Source organism: Pteronotus mesoamericanus, unplaced genomic scaffold (assembly GCF_021234165.1).
Source record: "Pteronotus mesoamericanus isolate MK-2021 breed Mesoamerican mustached bat unplaced genomic scaffold, CSHL_Meso_final contig_192, whole genome shotgun sequence".
NCBI lineage: Eukaryota > Metazoa > Chordata > Mammalia > Chiroptera > Mormoopidae > Pteronotus > Pteronotus mesoamericanus.
This window is the reverse complement of record NW_026555082.1, coordinates 3,537,764-3,565,725: the sequence shown is the minus strand read 5'-3', so window position 1 is coordinate 3,565,725 and position 27,962 is coordinate 3,537,764. Positions and strand designations below refer to the sequence as shown.

Sequence of the window (27,962 nt, the reverse complement as noted above, 5' to 3'; positions counted from 1 at the left end):
AGGTGGGGGTGGGAGGGCGCTACCAAAACCAGGCGGGCAGGCGGGCGGGCGGGCAGGCGGGGACTGGTCTGTGGTCAGAGCGGCCCGGGGCAGTGGCGGCCTAGTCCTCGATGACGATGGGCTCGTCGTTGACAGGCGCGGGCGGGGGTGGCCGCAGCGGCAGGGCCTGGCTCTGGCGCAGGGCGATGGGCTTGTAGGGCCGGCGGGCGGCGCGCTTGGTCTCCGAGGACGAGAGCAGCTTGCGGATCTTCCTGTGAGCGGCAAGCGACCCCCAAGTGAGGAGGACACACAGCACCCCAGGGCCCACCCCCGCACCCGGCCGGGGGCCCACCTGGTCTCCTCGGTGGCCATGTAAAACACATCGTCGGGGGCGTCGATCCAGTTCATCCTCCGCCGCTTGACGGGGGGCAGTGAGCCCCCGCGGATGAGGCGCACTTTGGTGGGGTACGACTTCCCGTTGAGCAGGAGGTTCCGGCTTGGTCCCTGGGCGAGAGGACGCGTGAGGGGGCTTCCCGGGGGCCTCCCCGCTGCACGCCCCTGCGTGCCCCCCACTGGTCCTGCTGGGCCTCCTCCCAGAAGCCCAAGGGGGCTGTGGGCACACACGTGTGCGCCTGTGGGGCGGGCGGCCCTCCCTCTTACCATGTGCCTGGTCTGTCCGTGGTTCGCCAAGCCTGACAAGGAGGGAGGACAGGACGTGAGGCACGCGGCCCAGTGGGTCCTGCATCCTCACGCCACCGAAGACCTGCGGCCAGCCCCAGGGACGCAAGGGGCCGCTGGGCCAGCCGCCCTCGCCACGACCCGCACCCAGGGGAGGCACGGGGGACGAGCCTCAGCTGCCCCTGACCCGGGCCGCCCCGGCCCGGCAGCCCCTCAGCAGCTGCGGCTCCGATGGCCGCCAGCCTCGGGCCCCGCCCCACGGCTCACTCCCACTTGCGGGCTCCGCGCCGCTGGCTTGGCCCGGGCAGACGAAGGCCCTGTTCACAGGACCAGGCCTCGCCCAGCCCTGCTGCAAATACAGCAGCACCACAGAGCCCCTCGCCGGTGGCCACTCTTTGGCCAGCGCAGCTCAGACCCCAGGAGGCCAGCGGCCCTCACTGACCCCAGGGACTGGGGGTCTGGAGCCTTGACCCAGGCCACAGTCCGGCGCCCGAGGGCCCGGCTCCTGAACACAGGCTGCTGACGACCTGAGCCGAGAGGCAGGCCGGATCCCTGGGCCAGCAGCGCCCGCCTGCACCTGGGCGCGCGGGTGTGCGCCCGCGTGGCGCTCTGCCACATGCCGGCTGCCCCCCTGGCCCGCAGGGTCCCACTCTTCCCAAACGTGCTCCTCGGCTGAGGTGCAGCGGCGCGGCCGCCCCCACCTGCAAACCGCCTTCTAACCTGTGGTGCCCTGGTGGGCACGGGCCACAGCGCTACTTACCCAGGTAAGTGCCTACCAGAGCGGCGGGTCGCAGAGGGAAGAAGACACACTGAGCGTTAGGGCGGCCTGTGCCCCGTGGGCGGCCGGGGAGGCGGGGGCAGTGAGGCGCGTGGGGAGGGCGCGAGGGCCCCAGGGGGGGTCGGCCCTGCCCAACGTCAGGGCGCACATGCCTGATGGACGTCCACATGGAAGCACCCCAGGTTTAGAACACCCCACAAGAGCACACGAACTTCATCCCCTTTGCTTATCAATGGCTTTTACCAATAATAAAAAAAAAAAGCCTGTAGCGTGAGGCGCCCGCCAGCAGGCCAGCTCCGCGCCTGCAGGCCCCTCCGGGGGACAGACAGGCAGGGCCAGCCCTGTCCGGGGACAGGGCGCCAGGCAGCACCTCGTGACTAGGCCACAGGGAGCCAGGGGGCCAGGGGGCCAGGGGGCCGGAGGGCCGGGGCCAGTTAGAGGGCGGAGCCCGGAACCAGAACTGCTGGTGACCCCACAGGACGCTGCCATGTACGAGAAAGACAGTGTGTGCCCCGGAGACAGGGCTGGTGGGACGGCCCCTCCCTCCTGCCACCCCCCAGCCCCCTCGCCCGCCGAGCCCGCTCCCCACACGCCTGGGACGGCCGAGGCTGGCCTGCCCACTGCCTTGGCCAGCCCCCAGGGGAGCAGCAGCCCTCCCGCCCCGGGCTTCGGGAGGGCGCCCAGGCACGGCCCTGCTGGCTGGCCCATGGTGCTGGGGTGCTCCCCACCCCCACCCTGAGGGGCCGGCAGGAGCTCAGACCGTGCTCCCCGAATCCTTCCTTCCCGTTTGGCTCCCCGTCCACCCCACCCGGCTCCCGCCGCAGGCCAACTGCGGTGCTGGGGCCTCCCGGGCCGGCCACGCTCCCAGTGCGGGTGCCCCTCCCAGCTGCAGGCCGGAGCTGCCCCACAGCCCCCGGGTGCCCCTCCCCCAATCAAAGGGCAAAAGCGGGGCCCTGGACCACTGGGCACCACCGGGGACCCTGCTCCTGGGACCACCGCCAACCCCACGCCTGCTGGTGGGAGGGCCCCACGGTGGCTTCGCCTCCCCCACCCCAGGCCTTGGCTCCCTCCCTCCAAGGGCGCTGCCGCCCTGGGGCCACCTGGCCCGGCAGGCCTCCCGCGGCCGCGGCGACCACCCCGCAGCTCCGCCCTCCCAGCCCCTCCCCAGGCAGGCGCGCAAGCTGCAGGCACAGCACGGGCGGGCGGCCCTGAGGGCCGAGGCCGAGGGCATGCGGGCGGCCACAGCGCGACGGCAGACAGCACAGGGGGCAGCCGGGGCGCCAGGGCCACAGGAGCGAGGACAGTCCACTGGCCAGGCGCCAGGCCAGGGCGGAGGGACGGCCCGAGAGCTGCGGGCTCTGGACCAGGAGGCAGCCTCCGGGCAGCTGCGGCCCACGGGGGGCACGTGGCTCGTCGCCAAGCGGCGAACGCACGGGGGGCGTGGGGTGCGGCCTGGCCCCGTGGACTGCCCCCCGGACGTGCCCTGAGCCGCCTGCCGCGCGCGCACGCACAGACACACAGCTCCGCACAGCGGCCGCCCCGGGCCTTACCCCTACTGGGCATCAAGAGGCGCTTCTTCATGTTGCCTGGCAGCGCCCGACGGCAGGAGAGAGAGGGAGAGAGACCACAGTCAGCAGCGCAGCGCGGCGCGGGGCCAGGCGCCCTGGGGCTGCAGGCCGCGGTGGCCGAGCTGCAGGACCCGCCGGACCCCCGCGGGACTCACCGTCCATGCCGTTGTGCTGCTCGTAGCTCCTCTTGCCCAGGATGGTGGGCGAGCCGCTGTTGATGACAGGGGCCGGCTTGGCGGGCGCCAGGCCGCCGAGCACGCCAGACACGCTCTTCACGGGATCCGGCTTGGGGGGGCGGGGGTGGGTCTCTGTCGGGAGCCACACAGGCGGGCGCTTGAAGGGTGCGGGCCGGCACGGAACCCCGTGCCCATCCCGGCCGAGGACGACCTCACCCTGTGCCCCCAGGCCCCGCGGCAGGACAGCCACGCCCACACCCAGCGTCCAGTCCAGCCCCGCAGCTCAGCCCGAGCTAACGGCCCGGGGTTGCTGTGCACGCCAGCGGCTCACGGGCCCCAGACAAAGGCACATAAACCAGCAGGCCCATCATGGGCCTCCACGTCCAGGCCACCGGAGCTGATGGCAGGGTGCTGGCCACCAGCCAGAGTGTAAATTAACCGCCCGGCTGTCGCGGCCAGGACACGCCCCTCCCCGAGGGCGGGCCCACAGACACAGGCTCCCATCTGCTGAGGCCCTCGGGAGCCACGGGCAACCTCCTCCCACGGGAGGGGACGGAATCGCCCCAGAAACAAGACCCCAGGTAGCTAACGATGCCGAAGCTGCTTGTGACTGAGCAGGGCACACTTAGCTCACCATTCTGGAACGTCCTCCACGGACGGAGAGTCACCTCCGCACTGGCGGGACTGACTCAGGAGCCCGCCAAACCCAGCCAGGCGGCCCCCGCCCAGTCGCCTGGGGTGGGCCAAGCTGGACAGCTGAAGTGCTCGGGGTCCCCAAGAATGGAGACGCTCCACGTGTGCTGCTGGCCACCTGCACTCCCCTCCCGCCCAGGGACCTCCCGCGGGCGTCCCCGGGAGATGCCATCCTGGCTCTGAGGGCGCACAGGAGCGGCCGTGCCCAGCTCAGACCCGGGCCCCGCGGGGTGCGAGGACGGGGAAGGGAGCCTGCTCAGGCCGCCTCGGGGGATGGGCCTGCGGGGCAATGGGCAGGAACTCAGGCCAGCAGGTCAGAGGCCACGGGAAGGTGCACATCAGAGGCGGCAGCAGCAAGACGCCCACCGCCCGCCACCCGCTCCGCGGTGGGGGCAGGCTCACCAAGATAGCGCAGCACGGCCTCCAGGGGCTTCCGCGCGGCCTGCTTCAGCACCAGCGGGCTCTGCGAGGCTTCCGGCAGCCGGGCCGTACCTGCGGGGGCCGGCCAGTGTGGGTGCCACGCGGGAGAGCTGGGGCCGGAGCCCCAAGCCCACTCGCCCTTCCCTCCTGGGTTGGAGTGGGAGGACATAGGGTGGGGCCCTTGGGGGGAGACACTTACACTCAGCCTTGATGGCGGCGCTGTTGATGGGCAGGTAGGGGTGCCTGGCGGCGTGCCACGGGCGCAGAATCTCTCGGCACAGGCGCCGGGCGATCCGCGTGAGCTTGGTGGTGTGCAGGTAGAAGGCCTGTCTGGTCTTCATGGCGAACTTGGGGCTCCCGCTGCTCCGGGCTGGGATGCCATGGGGGCTCTGCGGAAGGGGGCGCGCGGCCCCGACACAGCGCCATGACCGTGGGCCGGGCCGCCAGGCCACGCGCGGGGGCGGGGAAGCGCCCACTTACCATGTTGCTGCGGTTTGGTCCCGGCCTCTCTCCATCTAACCGGGTGGGCATTTTCAAGCCACCGTATTTCTTCCAATATGTCCAACAAGAAGCGCAGAGACGACACTGCATGGTAGGGGGACCCCAAGAATACCACTGGTAAGACTGGGTGGCTACGGACAACAAAGTTGGAAATAGACGGATTCTTAAGCAGAACCAGTGACTGCAGAGAGCATCACGCAGCTGTCGCCCGCCGCGCGCCCGCCCGCCGCCCCGGCCCCCGTCCCCAGAGGAGGGCTCCCCGGGCAGCGTGCGGCCCCCGCCCCCGGCCGGGCTCCGGGACGGGGTCGTGCCCACCGCTGCGGGCAGCGCGAGCCCGGGAGCCGGGCGGCGGGCACTTACTGTAGCAGCTCTCGCAGGCCCGGCCGGCCCCGGGGCTCTGGCCTGGCGCCCCCGCGCCGTTCACCACGCCCGCCTTGACGTTGTTGACGCTGATCTGGTTTGGGTTTGGCTTGTTGCTTAGGTGAGGGAGAGAGGAAGGGCGTCACTGGGCGCGGGCGGGCCTCTCGTACAGGCACGCTTTCTCCCCTCGCGCCCCGGGAGAGGCTCCACGGGGGTTCGAGCCCCGCCTGCCCCCGGCCCCATCTGCCAGGCGCGCAGCGCAGAGCGGAACACCGTGCCTGGCACTGGCGCCACCCGGGCAGCCAAGGGAGAACCAGGACGCCCCCACCAGGGTGCTGGGGGCCTGCCCAGGCCGGGGACGCAGGGACGGTGGGAGGAGCACTTACTAGTTGGGAATATAAACTTGCTTTAACTTGCTTTCCGCTTCCGCGGCTTTCAAGCGTTTCTGAAAAGAAAACAGGAGATGAGAGAGGCAGCAGGCGGCCAGGAGGGGTGCTGCGCGGAGAGGGCAGTGCCAGTGTCCCCCCCGCCCAGTGCCTTGTGAGTGACCACCCCCAAATCCACCCAGAGCCCGGCGCCCAGGCGCCGCACCCGCGCCCGACGGCGGCCCCCAGCCCACCTGCTGCACGTATCTGTCGGTGGTCTTCCACATGTAGTAGTACTCGATGATGCTGGTGAGCGACTTCCAGGGCAGCTGCGGGGAGGAGGGCACTCAGGAGGGCCCCGCAGGCGCCACGCAAGGGCGCGGCCTTCAGGTGCACCTGGTCTCGGGGGGCCTACGTTTCTAAACTCGCTCTCCTCTGGGTCAGAGGCTCCAGCCTGAGGCGCCCCTCCCACCAGTGCCTGGCTCAGGGGCCACGGTGCTGCCCGTGGCCCTGGCGCCGCTGGGCGCATCCAGGCCAACGTCCTGCTGGTTAAGGACGCGGTGTCTTCACCAGCACGCTTTCCGAACGCTGCGCCGCGTTCCCGAGGCCCAGCTCACGCAGCTGCAGAGGAGCCGCCGGGGCCCGCACTGCGGACCCCAGGCCCCCCCGGAACGCCTGCCGCGCGGGGCTGCCACCTCGCCTCAGCTGTGACGGATGCCCTGCTCAGGCGAGAACGCAGACCCCGCCTGCGCTGCGCCCCCTCGGCTCCGTCACGAGGGGCACGCGGCATGTGCAAGACTGGGGCCCAACCGCCCCAAGACCTGCGGGGGGCAGCTCGCCCCTCACACACCCCTCTGCTCACAGCCCGGCCGCCTCTGCCCTTGGCCTGACCGGGCCCTGCTCGCCTGGCTCAGACCCCAGCGAGCTCCACGCCGGCCGCCTCACAGGGCCAGCCGCCCGCCCCCTGGTGGTCAGGGGCCCGCCCACCGTCGCTTCTGCGCCCTTGGCGGTCCCCTCTGCCCTCTGGTGACTTCTCGAGACGGCCGCCTCCCACCCGCCTCGGGCCGCCCCCTGCACGGGTATGTGCTGCTCCAAGACCCATCGGGCTCCTCCCCCTCCTTTCTGTGAGGTTAAGCACCTCAGAGGGATGTGGGGGGCTCCCTCCGCCCTCCAACCCCCCCGGGCTCCCTGGGTGGACACCTGCAAAGGACACAGGTCAAGGACACGGCAACAAGAGGTCAAGCGGCTAAAAACAACCAACAAAACCAAACTCTCAGGAGCAGGAGGGACGCAAGAGCCCGCGAAGACCCACGACGCCCCCTCTCAGAGGCAGGCGGGAGCCTCCGGCTGAGGGGCCGGTACGCGGCCTTGGGGGAGGCTCCGGGGCCCGCGCACTCACAAAGTCCTGCTGGATGTCCGTGAAGTCCTTCCCGTACTTCTCCAGGGCCTCCTCGAACAGGCTGGCCTCCGAGGCCGACCACTCCTCCATCTCGTCACGGCACAGCACGGGCCCGCCCTGCGGCACCAGGGCCGAGATGGCCTTGGCCACGTCGTACACGCTCTTGTGCAGGGTGTCCATGGCGTGGAACTGCGGCAAGACACGCAGGGTCGCCAGGCCCCCCGCCCCCGCCGGGCCCACCCCAGGCTGCCACAGGACCCGGGAGCCCCACCCCCACCCAGCGCGAAACAGGCGCGTCGCAGGCGTGGCTGGGGGTGGCTGGGGAGCACGGGGCGTGGCGGGGCCCCGGGGAAGCGGGGGACCGGCCGCTCAGGGCAGCAGGTGGAGGCAGGCGTGCTCCAGGGTGACCCTGGCCCACGCCCAGGGGGCACACCTAGCGTGTGGGGCTACAGACAGCAGGCAATGGACCCGCTTCTCGCTGCCACCAGCCCCCCGGCTCGTGCAGCGACCCCAGAACGCGCGGACGGGGCAGCGAGCCGCCTGCGGGGCGGAGCAGGGCCTCCCGCAGGGGTCCCCGCAGCGGGCGCCCAGGCCTCGGCGGCTCTGCCGCCGCCCACTCACCAGGGTGATGTCCCGCGAGGCGGCCGCAGCGCTCATGTGCAGGCTCGGCTGTCGGACGGAGCTGCTGCAGTCAAGGGCCCGCGCGAAGGTGCCCACAGAGCTGGGGGCAGAGAGACGCTGAGCTGTGGAGCTGGCCAGCGGGAGGGGCGGCCAGCGCCGAACGGGACGCGCAGGGGCCGGGCACAGGGGTGCACCTCCCGCTCGCCGAGCGGCCCCCAGCGCCAGGGACAGGGACGGGGCGGCATCAACCGCAAGCCTCCCTCAAAGGCTGGGGTCCCGCGCAGGACGGGCCCCGAGGGTGCCCCACTCACCGGGCCACCACGAGGAACTGGTCGATCTGCTTGTCCACGAGCGGGTTGTGCGCCTCCCACACCTTGGTCTCCAGCTTGGACTGGTCGCGGCCATCCTCCTCGCCTAGGAGGAGGAGACGGCCCCTGAGACCCCCGAGGCTCCCCGGAGACCCGCCGCTTCCGGCGATGGCTCATGGGGCCGAGAGCCTGCCAATGCTGGGGAGACCACGGGCGAGCGGAGGCCTCGCTGCCCCGCACGGCCTCCTGCCGGCCGGGCCGAGCACCTCCTCCAACACCCGACCAGACCGGGGGACCCCCAACACCAGGGTGAGCCAGCCACCAGGGGCGGGTGTGTGAGTGCGTGCGCACGTACGTGAGACACGTGTAAAACCGTGCGCAAGGCAGAACCAGAGGTGAGACGTCACGTCCTTGAAAGGAGACAGGCAGGCCACCGAGAAGGCAACGGCCTTTACAGAGATCACTCAGAGGCGACCGTGACAGCAGAGAGAGAGGGAGAGCCTGGGGGCGGCCCGCCCAGCGGCCCTGCAGGGCGCCAAGCGCAGGCTCACTGGTCGCTCTGGGGCACAGGCGCTGGGGGGAGGGGTGCACTGAGGCCAGCAAGCGCGAGCGCCTCCCGAGAGCCTCCCAGGCGGGGGGAGGGCACCCGGGAGCATGCGAGCAGAGACGTGCGCACGCTACCGCCCGAGAGGGCGCGAGGAGCGAGTCAGTGCAGGCGGCCCACCCCGAGGCTGGGCCGACAGTCCTACTTCATGGCTCATGACAAGATACCCTATTGCAGAAGTGACGGCCGGAGACATGGGACAGTGGCCACGCAGAGCAGCAGCCTTGAGAAACAGGAAAACAAAGGGGACAGTCCCCGAGCCACAGGGGGCTGTTGGGAGGGGGCCTCCACAGGCCCGGCCCTGCAGGACCCTGGCAGCCCCCGCGCCTGCCTGGCGGCTCTGGGAGGCCAGGACGCAGGCTGCGCGAGCCTGGCCCCCGCTTTTCGGTGACCTGAGACACGGCCTCGGCTCACACGCCTCCAATAGGAGGCCCACAGAGCAGCCTGGTCACAGCTGCCACACAGAGCGTGGCTTCACCTCCCCGGGCCACGCGCCAGCTGAGACCAGACGCACGGCCTCTCCGGTCCCCGATGCCCCGCATTCCCACCCGCACTGCTTGTCAGGGGACAGAGCAGGATGAGGAGGAAGGGGCGGAGCCCACACGCGGCGCCAGGCTGCTGCAGGCCTCAGGCGGGGCGGCGGCCGCCGCTCCGCAAGTCAGCACAACGGACAAATCCGTTCAAACATGTTTTAGAGACAAAAAGAGCTTTTAAAAACATATGAAAACACTGTCAAAAGGAAACAGGCCCCACGTGCCGGGGCGGCCAGGCGAAGCAGCCTGCGTGGGCCCTGGCGGCTGCTGGACACCCCTCCAGAGCCACCCGCGCGCGGCCCTACCTTCCTTCAGCAGGTCCGTGATGTCCGCCTGGTACCGGTTCCCCACGCGAATCTCCCCCTTGTCGGCCAGCAGCGTCTTCTGCTGGGGGTCGTAGACAAGGGAGTAGAAGAAGAAATCCTGGAAGACGACGAGGGAACACGTCAGCGCCCGCGTCCCGGGGCCGGGCCGAGCCTCGTGGCCCGGAGCTGACCGCAGGCGGACAAAGCACGGACGGGCCCCACGGTGATGGCCCACAGCCCGGGCTCCGACCCTGCGGGGCGCGGGCCGACGCCAGGCCTGCCGATGACCAACCCCCACGCGGCAGCGTTTCCATCAACAGCAGCACGTGGGAAAGTTTATGAGTGTTTTATAGCAACCAAAACTTTAAGACACGTAGCAATGAACCTGACAAGTTCTGGGCACGTCCGTGGAGAAGATGGAGGTTTTCCTGCACTTGTCACAGGAGACATACACAAGTCGGGCCTTGGAATGTTCTGGATGCAGTGCCCAGAGCAGAGGGCCCAGCCCTGTTCAGCCGCGCCAGCTCCCCCTCGGCCTTCCCCCACCCGCCTGCCCGCACGCCAGCCGCGCAGCTGCCACCCCGGCCGTCCAGCTGCCGTGGCTCCTGGGAACGGCCTGAGCGGCTGAGGCGGCTCCCAGCAACCTGCCCGCGACCCGGGCCCAGGCCAGGCTCTCTGCCAGCTGCGAGCTCAGCCCTCGGCCACCGGGGCCCCCGCACTTCTCCTGAGCCCTCCCGCGGGGCCCTTCCAGCCCCCGCCCCACCCACTCCTTCCCCTGAATCAACAGCCCCCTCGGCATTTCCCCTGTGCCCTCCAGAGGCCCGGCTGTCCTGAGACCCGGGTCCCGGGGACCGTCAGCCGCAGCCTGGGCGGGGACGGCCCGGCAGCAGCCCCGACCAGGCCTCAGCCCCGGTCTTCTCGTCGTGGAGGAGCCAACGCCACCCAACCACCCCCGTGGCCCCATTTAGGGACACGCACAGGAGGCCGCACGTCAGGTCACGGCACAGCACGCGTGCTCGCCAGAGCGTGATGGCTTTGCAGCCGCCTTTTTGCGCACAAGCGTCTCTCCACGTCACTAAGGGTCTTTCTAAACCACAGACAGTGCCCCCACTTCCAGGGGACTCAGCCCTGGCGCCCCCTGCCCGTGCCCGGCAGCTTCCTGGGTGGAGATGGTCTCGCAGAGCACCCCCCGCAGGGGGCCCCAGGCCACCTCCCCGGCCGCCCGCTAAGCAGGCTCTTCAGGACTCGCTCCAGGCGCTGCCCCCGGCCGGCGGCTTTCCAGACCCCAGCTGTGGGTGTGGCCGCCCCTCTGGACCGCTGTCTCCCGCCACACCCCAGCGAGCCCCCGACAGTCGCTGCAGGGGGCGGGCGAGCCCCGGGCACAGGTGCCCCTCCACACCACCCACCAGCCCCAGCGCAGACCCGCTGGACCCCCAACACTGCCTGCCTCTCTCTGCGGCCCCTCGTTCCCCAGGAACCCGCTGTCAGGGGGCACGGCTGGCGCCACAGCGCGGGGCTGGACGGCTCCCTACAAGGCACACGTCCCCGGTTCTTGGGATGAAGTTGGTCCCACGGCCCAAACCCATGGCATCAGGTCGGTCCCGGTCATCGACCCTCCAAGACCAGTGTCCTAGCCCGGGACCTGGGGTGCGGGGTCAGCGAGGGGGAGGGTCTGGACCCACAGGGAGCCGGGAGAAGCCCCTGACTAGCAGGGCGCCCACACCCACGACCGCCCCTCACCTCCCGCTCCAGGTAGGACTTGAGCGACTCCGTCTCGTTGAGCAGAGTGACGCTGCACTTCCCTCTGCAAGAGACACGCGCTGTCAGGAGGGGGGGGGGGCGGCGGGGGGGCGCCCCAACCCTGCCGCCAGCTACCTGATGTGGGTGGCAGGCAGCGACTCCAGCTGCCGTGAGAGGAACAGCTCCCGGTGCCGCAGCTGGTGCTTGAGCTTCTCGGGCAGGTCGACCACCTCAGGGTTCTCCACCTCCTCCTCGATCTCCCCTGCGGGGCCACGGGCGCCGTCAGCCGGGCCCTGAGGGTGTGCAGGCCCCGCGGGGCCCCAACAGCCCCCCGCCGAGCGGTGCAGACACGACCCCGCAAGGCGCCTCACCTTCCTCGCCGCTGTCGGGCCCGGGTCCGGTTTTGTAGCCGACGGACAGGGCTGGAGCGGAGACAGGCCGAGCAGCGGGTGAGCGCTGCCCCCGGCGGCCCCAGCACACAGGCCGGGCGGCTGCGCCGGAGGGGGCCGGTCTGGGACGGTGCGGGGCCCGTGGGATGTGCCAGGGCAGGGCCGGGGGAGCTCAGCCACCCGGGGGTGCTGCGCCCTCCCTGATCTGGGAGCATCCTGGGGAACCGCCGGCCACCCAGCGAACCCCTCCCCTCTGTCCCAGGTCCCGAAGCTGGGGCTGCAGAGCGCCGTCTCCAGCTGCACCCCCGCTTGGAGCTGCGGGGTGAGGCCTGCCTGAGGGCTCTGAACCCAGGTCCTCTGCTGCCCCCCTGTGGCAGCTGCGGGGAGCCCAGGCAGCGTGTGGGAAGGCTGCAGAGCACCCCGTCTCCCGTGACGCCGGCAGCCTCCCCTCCCTGCCGACTCCCAGGGACCCCACGAGCACCCCCAGCCTGGGGACGGCACCAGCATCCAAACACCAGCCCTGTGACGGGACTGCTGGCCCAGGCAGCCTGGCAAGGAACCGGGGCTGTGGTGGTCACTCTAGGCCCCAGGGACGGTCCCTGTGGGCAGAAACAGCCCCCCCGACACTGGCCCACAGCGGCTCCAAGGTCCCTGCCCGAGGCAGGGCCCAGGGAGCAGGCCTCCCAGGGCGACGGTCAGGCGGTCTCTGGCCCCCAGGACCCGGGGACAGAGGTCCCTTGTAGCCCGGCCCCCCAGCACTCCATGCCTGCCCTCGGGCCCTGGGAGCCCTCGGCCCCCGGGGACTCAGGGATGCAGGTCCTGCTCCCTGCGCCCCACTGGCTACGGGGGTTCCAGGGACGGCCTGTCACCTGTCCTGAGGCTTCCTGAGGGCGTCTCATTCTCAGGACAGCTGGGGGCAGGGGGCGGCAGGGGACGTGGCTGCCTCTGCTGTGTTGAAGAGGCTGTTAGAGACCCCGGGAGGGGCCGGGGCTGGCAGTGGCCTGGAGACCCCAGGAAGGGCGAGGGCTGCAGGGTGGCCGGGGGCCGGCCAGCCCCACCTCTGAACACCCAGCAGTGGGCAGGGGCTTGGGAAAAAGGTCTCCCAGGGCCCCGTGCGCGGCCTCAGGCGTGGCCACGCCTTGTGGTCCCTCAAGACCCCAGCCCTTTCCCTTGGCACCGGGAGACCAGGGCGTGGGCGTCAGCTTCAGGCACAGAGGCCGCTCAGCTCTACCTCCCGCCCGACGCGGGCGCCCGCAGGCCCAGGCCCTCGGCCACGCTGGGCAAGGCTGGGCACCAGGGAGGCCTGCGGCTCCACTGGGACCGGCCGTACCCCCCAGCCCCGCGAGGCTCTGCCGGGCGCTCGTCCGCCGGGCCGCCCCTGGGCTGCTCGGGGCTCTGTCCCAGCCAGGCTGCGGGGACCAAAGGCCGGGGGCGACGGCGAGGCTGTCCCTGTGCCCGTCCCAGCGAAAGGAGAGTCGGGTGCCACCGGAGGGACGCGCAGTCAGAGTTCCGGCTGGATGGGGCCAGGGTGGCCCGGCCCCCGAGTGGACCCGGGAAGCCCCATTCCACGCCCACCAGGAGGCGTCGCCCGCACGGACCACACCCGGCGGGCGCAGGCTCAGCAGGACGGGCCACATGGGGGGGGGCCCGGGGGGGCAGGAGGGCAGCCCTGCCTCTGAAGGAAACAGACGAGGCCCACCCCCCCAGGTGTGGCCCCGGTCCCGGAGGTCAAACCCCTGCCCACGGCTGATGGGCTGGCGCTGAGCTGGTTAACACTCCCTCCGAGTCAACGCTCCTCAGACTTGGGCGTGAAGGTAAACACAAGCGCCTCCGTGTAAACACTTGGAAACCTCCCCGTAAAGTACCAACGGGCAACATGCCGGCAGGACCAGCAGCGCCCGCGGCCCCCGCCCTGGCCTGAGCCAGGGCCCTATCCTCCCCGCTGCACCCAGGAAATGGTCCAACTGGGTCTCAAGTCTCAGAATGAGTTACATGGCGGGGGGGGGAGCCTCAGGCGGCGACCCTCCCGACCCTCCCAGTGACAAGCACCCACTGGGACCCATTTTCTGGAGGACAGGAGGCGGCCATGCGCAGACTCACGAGCCTGCGTGGCAACCCACGCGCGAGGCCGCTCAGCCCCAGGTGCCCAGAGCCAGCCCTGGGGAGGGCAGGGCGGCCGGGCGGCCAGCGGGCCGGCCGGGAGGGAGGACTCACTGGCATGCTTGTCGGCCAGGGCGACGAGGGTGCTGGAGATGTCCCGCCTCCGGTAGAAGCAAACCACCTTGGCCTCCACGTTCCCGCTGGCCGTCTGCAACAGCAAGGGGGCATCACCCAGGGCCTGCGCCGAGGGGCAGCGGGGCCTCAGGCCGCGACGCTGGCGGCCCCGCAGCCCCGTTCCCTCCCGCGGTCCCCGGCCTCCCACGGCCTCCCCCTCCTTGTCGTCCAGCGGGGTGTGGGCTTCTGAGTCCCAGCCTCCGGCCTCGCTCGCTTGGGGCCAGAACCTGGCTGCACCCGGCCACCAGAGACCCACGGGGACGCATTCAGCCAGAGCTGCCCTGCCTTCGGCTGGGGAGCAGCCCCTGGAGGGGGCCGAGGAGGACAGGCGGCTTCTGGCCGGCAGACAGGCACCCCGGTGGGGCCCACCGTGCACCCACTGCAGCACGCGGGCAAAGCTGCCGGCCAGCACGCGGTGCTCGGGAGGACCGGGACAGGCGGCCGCCGGGTGCTTGTGCTCACAGGCGAGCACAGCTTTCCGACTCTCAGGAGCGGGCGACATTCTTGGCAAGGCCAGGCCTCTACCGCAGTTCTCGCCTCCGCAGGGTTTCCCGTGCTGGCGTTTATAACATTAAACAAAACCACCTTGAAGGAAGCGTGTGACTTTTATTCACTTAACCCGTTAGACCAGGGCTCTGCTGAGCAAAGCTGGGCGCTTCTCACGCCCGTGAGTGTTGGCCACGAGTGTGAGTTCTGCCCACCACAGAAGACAGCCCGGCTGTGCCGCCGGAGGCCCCACGCGCTGCCCGTCCCTGCTGGAGGCACAGGGCCTGCAGCGGCAAGGGGCACCCTCCAACCACAGGCGCCGCGATGCCCCATGGTGTTAGGTCCAGCCCTGGCTGAGGCTGCGCGCACAGCGGCGTCCGTGGGCACAGGCTCGCCCACACTCGGCTCCACGGTGCCCCGCACGCCCGCCGGCCCCGCTGTGCCCCAGCCACACCGCCTGCGCGTTCCTGCCCGTCCGCAGCTCTGACGGCCCAGCCCTCCCGGCGCCACTGTGTGTCCTCGATCAGCTTGGGCCGTGTCCCTGCGCTGGGGTCCCAAGGGGCCCACGGCCGGCAGCTGGGGCAGCCGCAGGGCCTCTCGTCTGCTTCCCGAGCCCCAGGGGAGCCAGAGTAGGGGCCGCAGCGCCCCACGGCCCCACAGCACGGCCGGGCACAGTCCCGAGTGGGGCGCCGGCCCGTCACGTCTGCCTTTTGTCCCGTTGTGCTTTGCTGAGATTCCCACGCTGCCTCTTCTCACGCTGACAGACTCCCTAAAACGTGGCCTCTGACTCCACGATGTCCTCGCAGCAACTCCCGCAGGCGGCAGGGTCCTGGCCGCAGGCCCCGGAGGGGGGCCGCTGGCCCCTGCTCCTTTCTGGGCCTCTCCCAGCGGCACCACGAGGGGGGCCCCCTGCGGGGCCTCCAAGCCACACACAGCGGTGCTGGCCCGAGCTCACACCCGGCTGCCACGCAGCGGCCCCGCCCCCGCCCCCAGAGCCTGCCCTGCGTCCCCACCTGAGCTCCGTTCTCGTGCCCCAGCCCCCCCTTTCCCTTTCCAAAGGGCAATTTTCTCTAGTGTTAGAAAGAGTTCGTCTTCCGTGGCAACAATGTAAATGCAATACACGTCCACCCCAAGTTCCAAGTTCTAAGGAGACCCCGCGACAGTTCCTTTGAACGCCCGCAAGAGGCCAGAGTCCTGGGGCAGGAGGCCCTGCCGACCGCCCACCGTCAGCATCCGGGCACAGGACACGCAGGCCGAGCAGGAGCGGCCGAAGCCTGAGGACAAGCCTCCCAGAAAGAGACCCCACTGCAACACGACAGGCCGCTACGGTGATCTTGAAACCTCGCTCTAGCCCCGGCTGGTGTGGCTCAGCAGCCTGAGCGCCGGCCTGTGAACTAGAGGGCCAGCGATTCGGTTCGATCCCCAGTCAGGGCACCTGCCTGGGTTGCGGGCCAGCTCCCCAGTAAGGGGTGTGCTGTTTCTCTCCCTTCCTCCCTTCTCTCTTAAAAAAATAAGTAAAACCTTAAAAAAAAAAAAAGCTAAAAAATTAACCTCATTTAAAATCATTTTCAATGTACAGAAAAGGGCCAAGAGCCCGGTGCCCCTGTTGCCAGGTCCCCAGAGGCTGCTGCCCCCGCAGGTCCGAGGACCTGCTCTCACCTGGTGCCCTGGTTCAGCTGTGGGACCTTCCTAGGCCTCAGGTGCGCAGCGGCCCAGCACGCCCTCAGTCCCGTTTCGGACGCGCTCTCCCAGCGAGGACCCGCCGGAGTCCCCAGCCACTCCTGAGTGGGCGCCAGTGCCTCCTGGGATGTGTTTTGCGGGGTGCAAGCGCACGCCTCAAGCCCTGTGTCCTCGCAGCGTGTCCCTGTCCCCCCAGTCCCGACCCTCCAGCGCCGGGCCCCGCGGCAACCCCCGGGGCCTCGCCTGGTTTCTGTGCTTCCGCCCCAGCTGCTGGGAAGCGCCAAGGCCTGCCCTCCACTGAAGCTGCACGCGACCCTGAGAGCTGCTCCTGCACCGCGAGCCTCGAGTCTCAGGGCGCCCGCCGGCTTCTCCGAGGACACGAGGGGACCGTTCGTTTTTAGCGTCCGCTCCGGCACCGGCTCCTCTTCTCGGGCCGTCCCGATGGGCTTTCAGGTTAGACACTGGCGCAGCTCCAGCCTCCAGACGCCCTGCGGCTCCCCCCACTGCTCCGGAGGGGGCAGCACCCTCCCGGCTCAAGGGACGCAGAGACTGGCTCGCACCCTCCTGCCTTGCAGATGCTGCCCCTGGGGCCTCGGGACCAAGGAGCGGGGCAGCCCCATCAGGAGCCACACGCTGACCCGCTCGTCGAGGCCGCGCCTGCGTGGGCTGAGCCCGGGGCCCTGCCTCCGATGGGCCTCCCGTGCCCTCCACCTGAGGGCCCCAGTCGAGCTGGCAGCGAGTGGGGTACCAGGTCCGGCAGCACAGCGGCCGCCTGGGGCGCCCCCATCACAGCCCCGATGCCGCCACCTCCAGACGTGACCCCAGGCCTTCCAGGAGCTGCCGGGCTGCCCCGCCGGCCCGACCGGCTGCGCCAGGGCAGATGCGGCAGCAGGAGGCCTGGCCACAGGCCAGGGGTCGGCTGGGCTGAGCCAGGGCGCAGGGCTGGTCGGGTCAGCACCCGACCTTCCCGCCCCGACACCCGAGTTTCGAGGAAGCAGCTTCTCGACGGCTGGCCCCCTGGAGGCCCAGCAGGTCCCCTCGCCAACACGGGTGACAGCTCTGGACGCGGCTGCCCCCGCAGCAGCCGTGGAAGGAGGCCCGAATGCAGGAGCCAGGGCTGTGCTGGCCCCGTGCCGGGGCAGCCGTGTCTGAGTGGGAGGGGACACCCCAGGACTGCCCCGGGGGCCTCTGACCGGGGGCCATGGGAGACGGGGAGGGGTCCTGGGGGAGACCACCCACCCAGGGCAGCGAGAGGCTTTTGGCAAAGCCCCGAGAGGAGGGAGGCCCAGAGCCCGCACCCCGGCACCCGGCGAGCAGGAAGGGAGGCACTGCTGGAGGCCCGGACGCAGGCCCCACAGAGCACACCCCTCAGGCACGGCCACCAGGGGCCCCACGGGACAAAGCCACCAAGACGCCTGGGCAAACAGAGGCCAGTCCGCGCCACCCAAGGCCCCCTGCAAAGACGGACCCAGGCTGGCGGCGCGTTCTGTCCCCTCTGCGACAGTGGCAGAGCCCCAGGAAGGCAGGCACCGTGCGCCCCGCAGGGCCGGCCCGCACACTCACTCACAAGCACGCACACGTGCACACCGCTACCTTGTTGAGCTCCTCGATTCTGCGGATCAGGTACGGGTTGCTGGAGGAGTTCTCGAAGTAGACGTAGTCTGCAAACAGGCGGGGAGCGCGTCACGGTCCGGCCTCCGCCGCCCCGGGAGCCCGGGGGGGGCCCAGCCTGCCCAGCGGCGCGCGCCCTCCGGTTGGGAACGGGGTGCGGGGGAGGCCCTGCCACCCGGAGCGGGGAGCCGTGACCAGAACCAGGTCAGCGGTGCTGGGCAAGGCCAGGCACGAGGCGGGTGGCCCATGGGCAGACACCCGCAGCCCTCCCGTCCCTGCTGTCCCGGCGCCAGCCGCCCCCAGGAGCTCCATCCATCCCTGGGGGCGAGGCAGAGCAGGAGGGGTGGCCACAGCCGCTGCCTCCCCGCAGCCCCTGCGCCCTCCGCCCTCCACCCCAGAAACAAAGCCCGGGAGTGGGGACCCGGGGTGCCACCCACTGGACCCCCCCAGACCCCCAGAAAGGCAGACCTGCATAAGCCCCCCGCAAGAACGAGCCACAGGGCTCTCGCCGCCGGCCTGGCTGCCCGGCCAACGCTGCCCTTCGCCGGCCTGGGAGGGCCCAGCCCCACCCCGCAGGGCAGCCCTGCAGCAGGGGGAGGGCTGAGCGAGGGGCTCACAGGAGCCGACACCGGGCGCTGCCTGGTGAGCTGCCCGAAGGCCCGGAAAGGCCGAAGGACCCAGCCCAGCCCTGTCCGCACGACAGGGCCCAGCTGGGCGGCCTGGACCCCCGCTGCTGCCGTGCTTCGGCAGGAGTGCACCTGCAAGGCTACACCTGCAGGCACGCGCCCGAGGGGCACACGCTGGACCTGCCCGGGCGGCCCTCTGCCCCGAGGGCCTAGGTCAGCTCCCCCAGGGTGACGACAACGCTGTGAACTCAGAGGCTGTGACTTGTGAAAATACCATGACTCACTGAACACGAGATGGTTGAGCTTAACCTCACGTAAGTTCTACCTCCATAAAACAGTTTTCATGAAAAAGCCTCTAACCGAAAGAGCAGACAGCGTTGGTTAACTTAAAACAGTAGTTGACACGTGCACCTGGCTGGAAATAAGCCCACGGTCCCCACACGTGGAGGACACAGGCCAGTGGCAAGTCCACCTGTCCAGCGGCCGCACGCACGACGGCCGCGTGTGGAAAGCTGGGGAGGACGGGAGGGGCGAGAGCGTGCGAGCGGCCAGGGCCCCGGGGGACCGGGCAGGCCCACGCGGGGGCTCCAGCCAGCAGGCCCGCCAGCCGCCGTCTCTGCGGAAATCAGGCCCCAGGACACGGACAAGGCGCGAGGGGAGAAGCCAGGAAACAGGAAGCAGCTCGGGGCGGGCAGCTCGGCCCCCTGGGGAGAAGCCACCGCAACCAACGCCCGGACCAGGGGGACACACGCGGACCCCACCGCCCTCTGGAGCTGCCGAGGGAACGAGAAACGGCTCCAGGCCGACCGAGCGCGACAGCCTGGGCGAGTGGGGGGCCCGCACGGGCCCGGGCGTGAGTGGCCGGGCTGCCACGGGAAGAGCAGGGCGCCCCGCCCCTGGACGGACGCCCCACAGCCTCCCAGGCGCGACCGAGACCCTCTCGGCCCAGACGGCCCCCCGCACACCCGACCCAGCACTGAAGGGAGATGCGCCGCCAACTCCAGCTCCACTTTTCCAGAAAGCGGAGGAGGGTGGAGGGGGAGTCCCCGCCTCCCACTGAACCCACAGCCAAGGGCACAGCACACAGGCCACCCGGCACGGCACGCGCCGCGAACTGCGGGCCCAGCCTCGCCAAGCACCAGGAGGGCAAAGCCAGCAGCAGGTGGGGGGTCGTGACCCCCGGCGCCGGGGGTCCTCTGGGGGCAGAGGCCAGTCCAACTCTGGGAACCACGCCCACCCAAGGGCCGCCTGGGCAGGCAGGTCTGGGCACCCCGCCGTGCCCCTGGTGAGAACTCAGGGCAACGGGGTGGGGGGGGGTTTACAGGGACCTTCAACCCAATGAAAGGCACCTGCCGTACACCCACACCCCCGGGGCGCGGCACTCCACAGGGGGCGTGGAGCCGCCCCCCGGCCACCCCGACCCCAGTGGAAGCTCTGCTGCTCTTCAGCGGCGACAGCGGGTCAAACCCGCTGCGTGGGCGTTGGGCAGGCCCACAGGACATGTCTCCATCTCACAAACGAGCTACGGACGGTGGGAGACCCGGCACTCGGTGCGAAGACCTGCGTGCGGCCCACCGGGGAGCCAGGGCCGAGGGGGCCCCAGGGCGCGGCGGGCGAGACCCGGGGCCACGGCCTGGCAGAGCCCACTCCCACCCGCCCCCCACTGATGGAGTCACCGCAAAGCAGCAACGGAGCACGCAGCCCCTCGCCGGGAACCCTGGTGGTTCTGGAGGGCGGGCGTTTGCTCCACAGGGCGCTCTCCCGCCGAAACCCATCGCCACGCCCGTGCCAGCGGCGGCGTCACAGGCTCCGCTGGGCCTTCCCGGAGCCGCCTGGCAGGAGCACCGCCACATGCAGATGCCTGCCCACGGGCGTGTGACTTCAGTAACGAGTGCGCGCGGCCGGGCTGGTGCCTGTCACACAGATCTTTCTCTTCCTGCTTCCTTGCGGCCCACGCACAGGGACGGGCGAAGCAGCCCAGGGCCGCCCACACCTGCACAGTTCAGGCCTGGCTCTTGACCTGCAGTGCCCTACCTGGTCTCTGCTCGCCCAGGATGGGGCCCCCGTGGGGGCTGAAGGCACGACGCGCGGGGAGGCCAGAGGCCAGTTTCACCACCGGAGGGCTGGGTGCTGAGTGACCGAGGCGCCAGCCGCTGAGATGGCCAGCACAGCTAGGGGACCCCCGCGGACACACGCCCTGGACGGGACCCTGCACCCTGCCCCATGCCCGTCGCATGCGGGGCTGGTCCCCTGGCCACAGGCACCTCGTGGGAGGGGCTGGCAGCTCCTGGGGCTCGGTGGACTCAGGAATGAGGACTGTCCCCTGCAGCCGCCCAGAGGCCCCTCAGGCCGAGCGTGGGCCTGGTGCAGAGGTGGGCGGGAGCAGCCTCGCTTGCTTTCAGTTTTGATGGAGAGAAAGTTTGTGATTCAAACATTAGATGGCACCCAGAGGACTGCATGTCTGGGTGAAGTGCTATTTTTTAGGGTTTCCAGACGAGCCTGTGGAGGCCAGCGCGGAGCACTCGGCACCGGCACCCAGCGGGTCCTCTCCCCCAAGAACCCGCCCCGCCTGCCCCGCGTTTCAGGAACCGCAGCAGGGCCTTGCGCCGCGTGCCCTCCAGGCCGGGGTGCCCGCCTCTGCTTCTGCGGTTCCGTGCACCGTGATGGGGCCCTGCCTCCCACACGGGACCTCAGGCTCCCGCGCCGCACGCCTGGCTGGGCTCTGTCACCATCGTCTGTGACACGCGGGCTTCCCAGAGAACCAGGGCGGCAGGAACAAGGACACGCGCCTGTGACACACCTGTGTGTGGATAAGATGTGGACACGTGCGCGGGGTCACCACAAGCCAAGGCCCACGAGCACCTGCCCGTGAGCCAGAGTGCGGCCCCACAGGCCGCGGACCACGTCCGACCCCAGTGCCCCCCTCCGGGGACCCGCAGGCAAACCCGGGGCTCAGAGGCCACCGTCGGGGCCGCAGCACCCGCCGGCTGCCTGCGGCCGCCGTCCCACAGGCCCCACTCAGGCGGCACGGAGCCAGCGCGTCCCTCCTCGTGGCGGACGCTCGGGCACGCAGTCCACACAGACGGCGCCGAAGCCCGGGACGGACAGCAGGCAGGACGGGCACTTCGGCCGCCTCGCTGAGGCCGAGGGACAGCCCAGGACGCCACAACATCCCCGTCAGCCTCCGGCAGGGAGCGATTCAGCCGCCGAGACTGTCCTCACGCCGCCGTCCTCGTGACAGGCCGCCGTGACGAGACGCGGCCACGGTCCCCCTTCTGACCGCCCCCTCCCCCCCACCGCAAGGGGCGCGCGGGGCAGCGCCACGGGCAGGGCGGGTCCGCCGGCTGAGCTCACGCGCTGCGCCCCCAAGGCACGGGGCCCAGGCCCGGCCCCTGCTTTTCTCAGCCACAGGAAGCGTGGCGCCCGATGTTCGATGTCCTGAGGAGCCATGACCCCGGCCGCCCACGCCCTCCGGCCACACACCCGCAGGGCTGAGCCCCGAGGCGTGAACGTCCTGTGCACTTCATGTCGAAAGGGGCCCATCGCCTGCTGTTTTTCTCAACCGTTTAAAAAGTAAAAACCACCTGAGCTCAGCAGTCACACAGGGACGGGCAGTGGCTGCGGCCTGGCGGCCGTCCCAGAGCTCACCAGCGGTCAGGACGCCGCCCTCTCTGCAGGGTCTACACAGCCCCAGTCAAGAGTGCACTGTGGCCCCCGGCCGGTGCGTCAGTGGACTGAGCGCCGGCCAAGAACCCAAGGGTCCACGGAGGGATCCCCAGGCGGGCCCAGGCCTGGGCTGCGGGCCAGGCCCCCAGCAGGGGGCGCCTGAGAGGCCACCACACACAGCCGTTTCTCTCGCTCTTTCTCCCTCCCCCTCTCTCTAAAAATAAATAAAATCTTTAAAAAAGAAAGTGCACTGGGGTTTTGTGTTTTTCTGTAGAAACCAACAGACCAGTTCTGAGGTTCACCTGGGTGCCCCAGGCACTGGGCAGGCTGGACAGTCCTCCACAGGACGGCCTGAGGGCCACCATGGCTGACCTGCAAAGGTCCACTGTGACGTCACGGGGATCAGCCGGGGGAGAGCACAGAGCCGACAGACCACCCCAGACACGCGGCCCGGGAGACAGGGCGGTCGGCCGGACACGCACACGTCTGGACGCAAGCAGGGAAAAGACCCGGGGTCGCACCCTTTACCGCCCGCGAAAAGTAACTCGAAATGCATCACGACCTTAAAAGCAAATCCCAAAACCATACAAATTCTCCAAGAAAACTAAATAAAAGCTGTGTGACCTTAGGTCAGGCACGTCTTGTAGACACGTAAAGTGCCATTTATAAGAAGTTTGTAAAACACATGTCTGGTAAGAGGCTGACCCCCAGAACACAGAACAAACCCTCCCAACTCAACAGCAAGAAAACAATGCGACGAGCGAGTGCTGGCGAGGCTGCGGGGAAAGCGGACCCCCGTGCGCTGCCGGCAGCCGTGTGGAGACGCCTCGAAAAATCAGAAACGGATCCGCCTTTTGACCCAGCAACTTCGCCTCCTGGGAGTTTACCCCAAGAACCCCAAACCCTCATGTGAAGCAACGCAGGCACTGCCGTGGTCACTGCAGCATCAGCCACGGCCGCCCAGGCCTGGGAGCAGCCCACGTGCCCGCGTGTCAGGAGGGGCGCGGGTGCGTCCGCGCAGCGGGAGACCGCCCGGCCGCGCAGGCCGCGCAGGAGAGCGCGCTCCGGCCGTTCCCGACAGCGCGGGTGGACGCGGAGGCTGCTGCGCTGAGGCAAGTTAGACACAGAGAAGCACCGTGTGAGCCTACTGAAACGTGGGCTCTAAAGAACAAAACGGACAGGCCACCTGCAACACCCTCACAGACACAGACGCAGACACACGGACGACTGCAGCGCGAAGGCCGGGGGCCGGGTGACAACGGGGCCGGACGGGGGGCAGGTGGGCCGTCGGAGAGCAGCCCAGGGCCGTGACGCCCAGCACAGGGGACAGACTCGCTCACGTCGTAGCTGTGTGTGGGGTCGGTGGGCACGGGAACTGTGGGCGGGGGGGGGGGGGGGCCTGTGCAAAGTACGTGCTGGTCCCACTGCTGCGCTCGCTCCACACCTGGAACTAATGTAAAATAATCCTGACTGTGGACTGGGGAAAAAAGGAAAAGAATCCAGTTTCAAAAACCGGGCACGAGGTTTGTGCAGACACTTGACCGAGGGCCCCTGGACGGCAGATACAAACGCCCGAGGGGCCACGCAACCCCCGGGGCGAGAGGCCGGGGCAGCCGCTGCAGGCGCCGTCCGCTTTGCAGCCCCGCAACCCCGCTGCACGAGAAACGGGGTCACGCGCCCCCACGAGGCTGGGAGCTCAGACACCTGCACGGGCTGCACCCTGCTGGGCCGCTCACGGGGCTCGGGTCAGGGCGGGGGCGCCACGAGCAGGCCCCCCCGGACACACGTCGGCCACAGCCCTGCCCACCCAGCTTCCGGAACGTGACGCGCACGGCCCTCGTTCGCGAGCCACCAGGCCACGGCACCGTCACCCCAGACGTGCCGACTGCCGAACAAACTGGGGCACAGCCACAGACTCCGCCCGCCGGGACAGGAGCGGCCCACAGGGACACAGGTGGGGCGCAGCTCCCTCAGCGGCGGGGCCAGGCCCCCGGGCGTGCGCGTGTGGCCTTCTCTAACACGAAGGCACGGACACACCCGCGGGGGCCTGGAGCCGGCCAGGGCAGGGCTGGGCCGGGCCGCACCCTCAGGGGCGGCGGACTTGACCTCCCCCACTTGGAAGCTGCTGAGCAGCTCTGAGCAGGGGAGCCGAGCTCCTTTAGGAGGATCACTTCCTGGGTGGGGCGGGAGGGCCCACGGAGCCGAGACGGCCGCAGGGGCCAGTCCGACGAGGAGGAGCAAAGCTCCACTGGCCCAGGACACCTGGGGCTGCAGGAGCGCCTGGCGACTGCGGGGCAAGCCGGTGGCGTCCTGAGGCCACCAGGGGAGCCCGGCCCCCGCAGCCGCCCACCCGGCCCTCCCCGAGGGCCACACCCACCCCGCGCAGCGCGCTGGCCTGGGCGCCCCCAGCAGCTGTGACGACAGGGCAGCGCCCCAGCCGGTCCGTGCACGGGCCCCGGGCGGCCGCCCCAGGGCCACCGGACGTGGGCCGCTGCTGCCCTGCAGGCAGATGGGCAGCCGGCGGACACCAGGGTCCAGGCAACAGCGGCCCTGGGCAGAGCCTCAGGAGGTCCCTCCCAGGCACCCAAACCTGAGTGTGCACCCCACCTAAGCCGGACGCAGTGGGGGGTCACCCCCACCCTGGGGCGCCTGCCTGCCCCCGGCACGTGTGGACATGCAGGGGTGCCTGGACCCCGAGGGTGCCGCGCAACTCCCACGGGCAAACACCTTACCTCGCCCGCCGGGCAGGGAGCCGGGGCTGTCACGGGAGTGCGGGCAGGGTTGCCGCAAGGGACCCGCCCCAGCTCCCCCCACAGCAGGGCTTCAAAGGAGCAAACCGTTCAAAAGAACAATTTCCTTCTCGCCAGGGAGGAGAAAAGAGACCCCCGAGGGAGGCGGCCGCAGCCCCTCGGGGACCTGGAGGCCCCAGGGGGGCAGGGCCGCCTCCGCATCCAGGGCCCGGCCCCCACGCTGGCGGCTGCCGCGGACAGGAGGCTTCCCTCCACAGCCAGGTCAGTGCCCGGGGGAGGACTCGGCCCTGCCCCCCAGCTGGGCAGCAGGCACAGGGCTGCAGCCACGCCTCGCCCCCCACCCGGCAGCCCCCCGGCAGCTTCGCGTCTGCTGGGTCGCTCCAGCCTCAGGGTGTCCTGGACGTCACCTGGGACGTCCTTCTGCCACGACAGTCTGTCTGAAGCTCCGATTAAGCCGGTACCCCCCCTTTCCTTGCAGGACCTGGCATCTTTGGAAAAGGCTGTCCTTAGGGTCCCAAGTGCAGACAATGGAGGGGTCCCTGCGGTGCCCCCCAGGCCTCGATCCGCTCAGGGACAGAGGGACCGGTCTCCAGGCAGGCTGCACCTCCGACGCCCCTGCGCCCACCAGGCCGGCCAAGACCCCGAGGCATTGCCTAGGGGTGCCCGGAAACCAGGCGAAAGCAGCTCCTTTCGCAGGGACCCCAGGGAGCTCCAGGGGAGCCCGAGGTCACTCCTGCAGAGCACCCCTCGAGCCAAGGACGGGACTCCAGGACACCCTCAGAGGAGGGGCCTGCAGACGAGGGGCCAGCCAGGCCTCCCAGAAAGAGCCACCTCAAGACGGAGACCCTGGTCCACACCAGGAGAAGCCAAGGCCCAGGGAGGTCTGGGAGGGCAGGCAGACAGGCCCGGAGGCCAGGGGACCAGGGGGGCGACCCGCTGGAGCCCGCCCCACGCAGTGGCGGGGAGAGAGGTCCAGCAGCAGCCTCGGCCCCCCACCCTGCCCCTCCCAAGATGAGCCCGTTCCCGCAGCCTGGGGGTGCAGGGGTGAGACCACCTGCGAGAGGAGCTTCTGGCCGGTGTCCCGGGGGTTGCAGGCAGGAGCCACGGTCTCAGACCCGGCCGGGTCCGCGCTGCACAAAGGCGGTCCCAGGGGTGCTCGGGGGCACGGCACCCAGAGCGGTGGCTGCAGGCCAGGGAGGGGCCCGAGGGACAGCAGCGGGGCGGGGGGCGGGGGGCAGGCGCTGAGGCTGAGGGGCTCAGGTCACACTCCCTGGTGGCCCGGGCAGCAGGGTCACCAGGTGGCTGTGAAGGGGCCTCCCTGAGACGTGTTGAGGAGGACACTTCTGCCTCCCCTCAAGGGGGGAAACAGGCCTGCTCCCCCCGTGTGTCCACCACGGGCCCGCTACTAAGTGGGGTGCAGGCCCCCATTCCACTGCCACCTCTGAGCCAGAGAAGGCTGGGTCGGGGGGAGGCGACAGCCAGCAGGTGCCACACTGACCCAGCGCACAGATGGGGCCTAATCACAGGGCTGGCCCGGCTGGCAGGGGGCTGGCCCTGACCCCCCGGGTCGGCGGCTAGTGCGGGCAGACCAGGGAAGAGGTGACTAGGGGCGCGGCTGGCGCCAGTGGCCACCTGACACACTCCGCCACAGCGGGCAACCCCGGCACGGGAGGGGAGCGGGGGCGCCCCTTCTTCCTGCGGAGCAGCCAGGGAGGACCTGCTCCGAACCCCGGGAGCCCAGCGGCCAGCGGCCCAGAGCCTGCAGCGCACAAAGTGGAGCAAGGCCTGAAGCCGGGACCGGGGGACGCCATGCCCCAGGGGGCCCAGCACCCCTGCACGCGGCGCCGAGGGCAGGAGGCTGCAGGCCTCTCCCGAACCTCAGCAAAGCACCTCCCCGCTGGGCCGGGGCACCCGGAAGCAGTGAAAGTTTGGGGTGCCTTCGGAGCCTGTGGCCCAGGACCCGGAGGGGCTCCCCGTGGAAGCCCCCAGCACGCGCCAGCGGCACCTCCGAGTCCCGGGAGCCCCGGGCTGCGGGGAGGCGGCGGGCCCGGCCGGGCTCCCACGGTGAGGGCCCTCAGGCCCAGGCACGCCGCCAGCCCCGCCGGCCGGGGTGGGGACCCCAGCCCCAAGTCTCCCGCTCCCGGGGGGCCGCCAGCAGTCCGCGTGGCCACGTGCTCCCGCTGACGGAGGGAGCTCGGCCCGGTCCGGCCCAGGCCCAGGCCCTCGCGCGCGGCCAGGCCCAAAGGATGCTCCGGCCTCGGCTCCGGCTGCGGTGCCTCCCAGGCCCCCGGGCCACGCAGGCGCCCCAACAGGTGGGCAGAGCGCTGCTCCCCGCCCCAGCCCCGCACCGGACGCGGGGGTCGGGGCGGGGGCGGCGGGCCCGGGTGGGGGAGGGGCGGCGGGGGAGCCGCGCGGGCGGTGGGGGAGGGGCGGCGCGGGCCGGCGGGCGCGGCGGGGACGGCGGGCCGGATGGCTCGGGAGCGCGGCCCGGGGCGGGGGTGGGGGGGCAAGGCGGGGGGGCCGAGGCAGGGCCGGGACGCGGGCGGCGGGGCCCGGGGCCGGCGGGCGCGGCCTTACCTCCGACCCTGTACATGTTGGCGGCCATGTCCGGCGGCGGCGGGCGGCGGGCCGCGGGCGCGGGCGGCGGGCGGCCTGGAAAATGGAGGCGCGGGCGCGGGCGGGGGCGCGGGCGCGGCAGGCGGGCGGTTTAAAGGGGCCGCAGCCTCCCCCGCCGCCGCCGAGGCCGCGCAGGGACCGAGGCCGCGGGCGGGCGGGAGAGGAAGAGGAGGAGCGGCGCCGGCGGGGGAGGGGCTTCTGCGCCGCCGTTGCCGCCGCCGCTCGCCCCCTCCCCCCCCCGCCGGCGGGCCGGTCCCGCCCCTTCCCCGCGGGCCTCCCGCGCCCTGCCCGCTGGATCTCCGCCCTGCCGCACGCCCCGGGGCTCCCGGGGGGCTCCCTGCCGTCCCCGGGGCCTCCCGGCAGCCCCCGCCGTACCCCGGCGCCCTCCGCGCCGCCCCCGGCCCCCGCCCTCCTCCGGCCTCCCGCAGCACCAGCCGCTCCGGGGGCGCCTCTCCGCCTGCAGCTCCGTCCCAGGCCGCCCCGCCGCGGGGCCGCCCCCTCCCACCTCCCAGCGGGCGGCCTCCCCGGCGGTGGCCCGGGGAACGGGCGGCGGCGCCTGGGCCGCCCTCCGGAAGGACCGATGAGACGGGGGCCCAGCGGGCCCGGGCACCCAGAGCCGGGGGCGGGATGACAGGGTCGCCGTGCGCGGGGGACGGCGGAGGCGCCCGTGTGCCGAGGCACCTGCGTCTCTCTCCCGCCCCGTCAAACGTGGCGTCCCAGGGAGCGGCCCGTGGCCCCAGGTCCTAGGAGAGTCCAGTCCACGTGGAGCCGCCACGACCAAGGTCCCGAGGCGCGAGGGGAGCGCTCGAGACCGCGGGCCGGCGTCCCAGCCGCCG

General features: G+C 71.0%; 1 protein-coding gene across 2 annotated transcripts; it reads right to left on the bottom strand.

Moving 5' to 3' along the window:
- Window positions 1-48: 48 nt before the first annotated feature.
- Window positions 49-27,259, bottom strand: MTA1 (metastasis associated 1). Of its 2 annotated transcripts, XM_054567795.1 has the most exons (21): window positions 27,088-27,259; window positions 17,451-17,518; window positions 13,632-13,725; window positions 11,400-11,450; window positions 11,164-11,290; window positions 11,029-11,092; window positions 9,289-9,406; window positions 7,850-7,952; window positions 7,539-7,638; window positions 6,918-7,106; window positions 5,773-5,847; window positions 5,540-5,598; window positions 5,154-5,269; window positions 4,773-4,924; window positions 4,492-4,681; window positions 4,275-4,364; window positions 3,159-3,311; window positions 2,986-3,021; window positions 640-671; window positions 332-483; window positions 49-251 (listed from the first exon to the last, which is right to left on the bottom strand). In XM_054567795.1, the coding sequence occupies exons 1-21, from the start codon at window positions 27,113-27,115 to the stop codon at window positions 101-103; spliced, it is 2,148 nt and encodes a 715-aa protein (XP_054423770.1). In that variant the 5' UTR covers window positions 27,116-27,259; the 3' UTR covers window positions 49-100. The 2 variants fall into 2 exon arrangements, with proteins under 2 accessions (XP_054423770.1, XP_054423771.1); XM_054567796.1 differs by lacking the exon at window positions 2,986-3,021.
- Between the last annotated feature and the right edge of the window lie 703 nt (window positions 27,260-27,962).

Excerpts from the sequence above, each read along its gene's own strand:
- MTA1 (XM_054567795.1), bottom strand. The coding sequence starts at position 27,115 with ATGGCCGCCAACATGTACAGGGTCGGAG. Across the intron at positions 9,407-11,028 it reads AGTCCTACCTGGAGCGGGAG|GATTTCTTCTTCTACTCCCT; the intron begins GTGAGGGGCGGT and ends GTCGTCTTCCAG. Across the intron at positions 4,925-5,153 it reads GGCCTGCGAGAGCTGCTACA|CCACCCAGTCTTACCAGTGG; the intron begins GTAAGTGCCCGC and ends TGTTGTCCGTAG.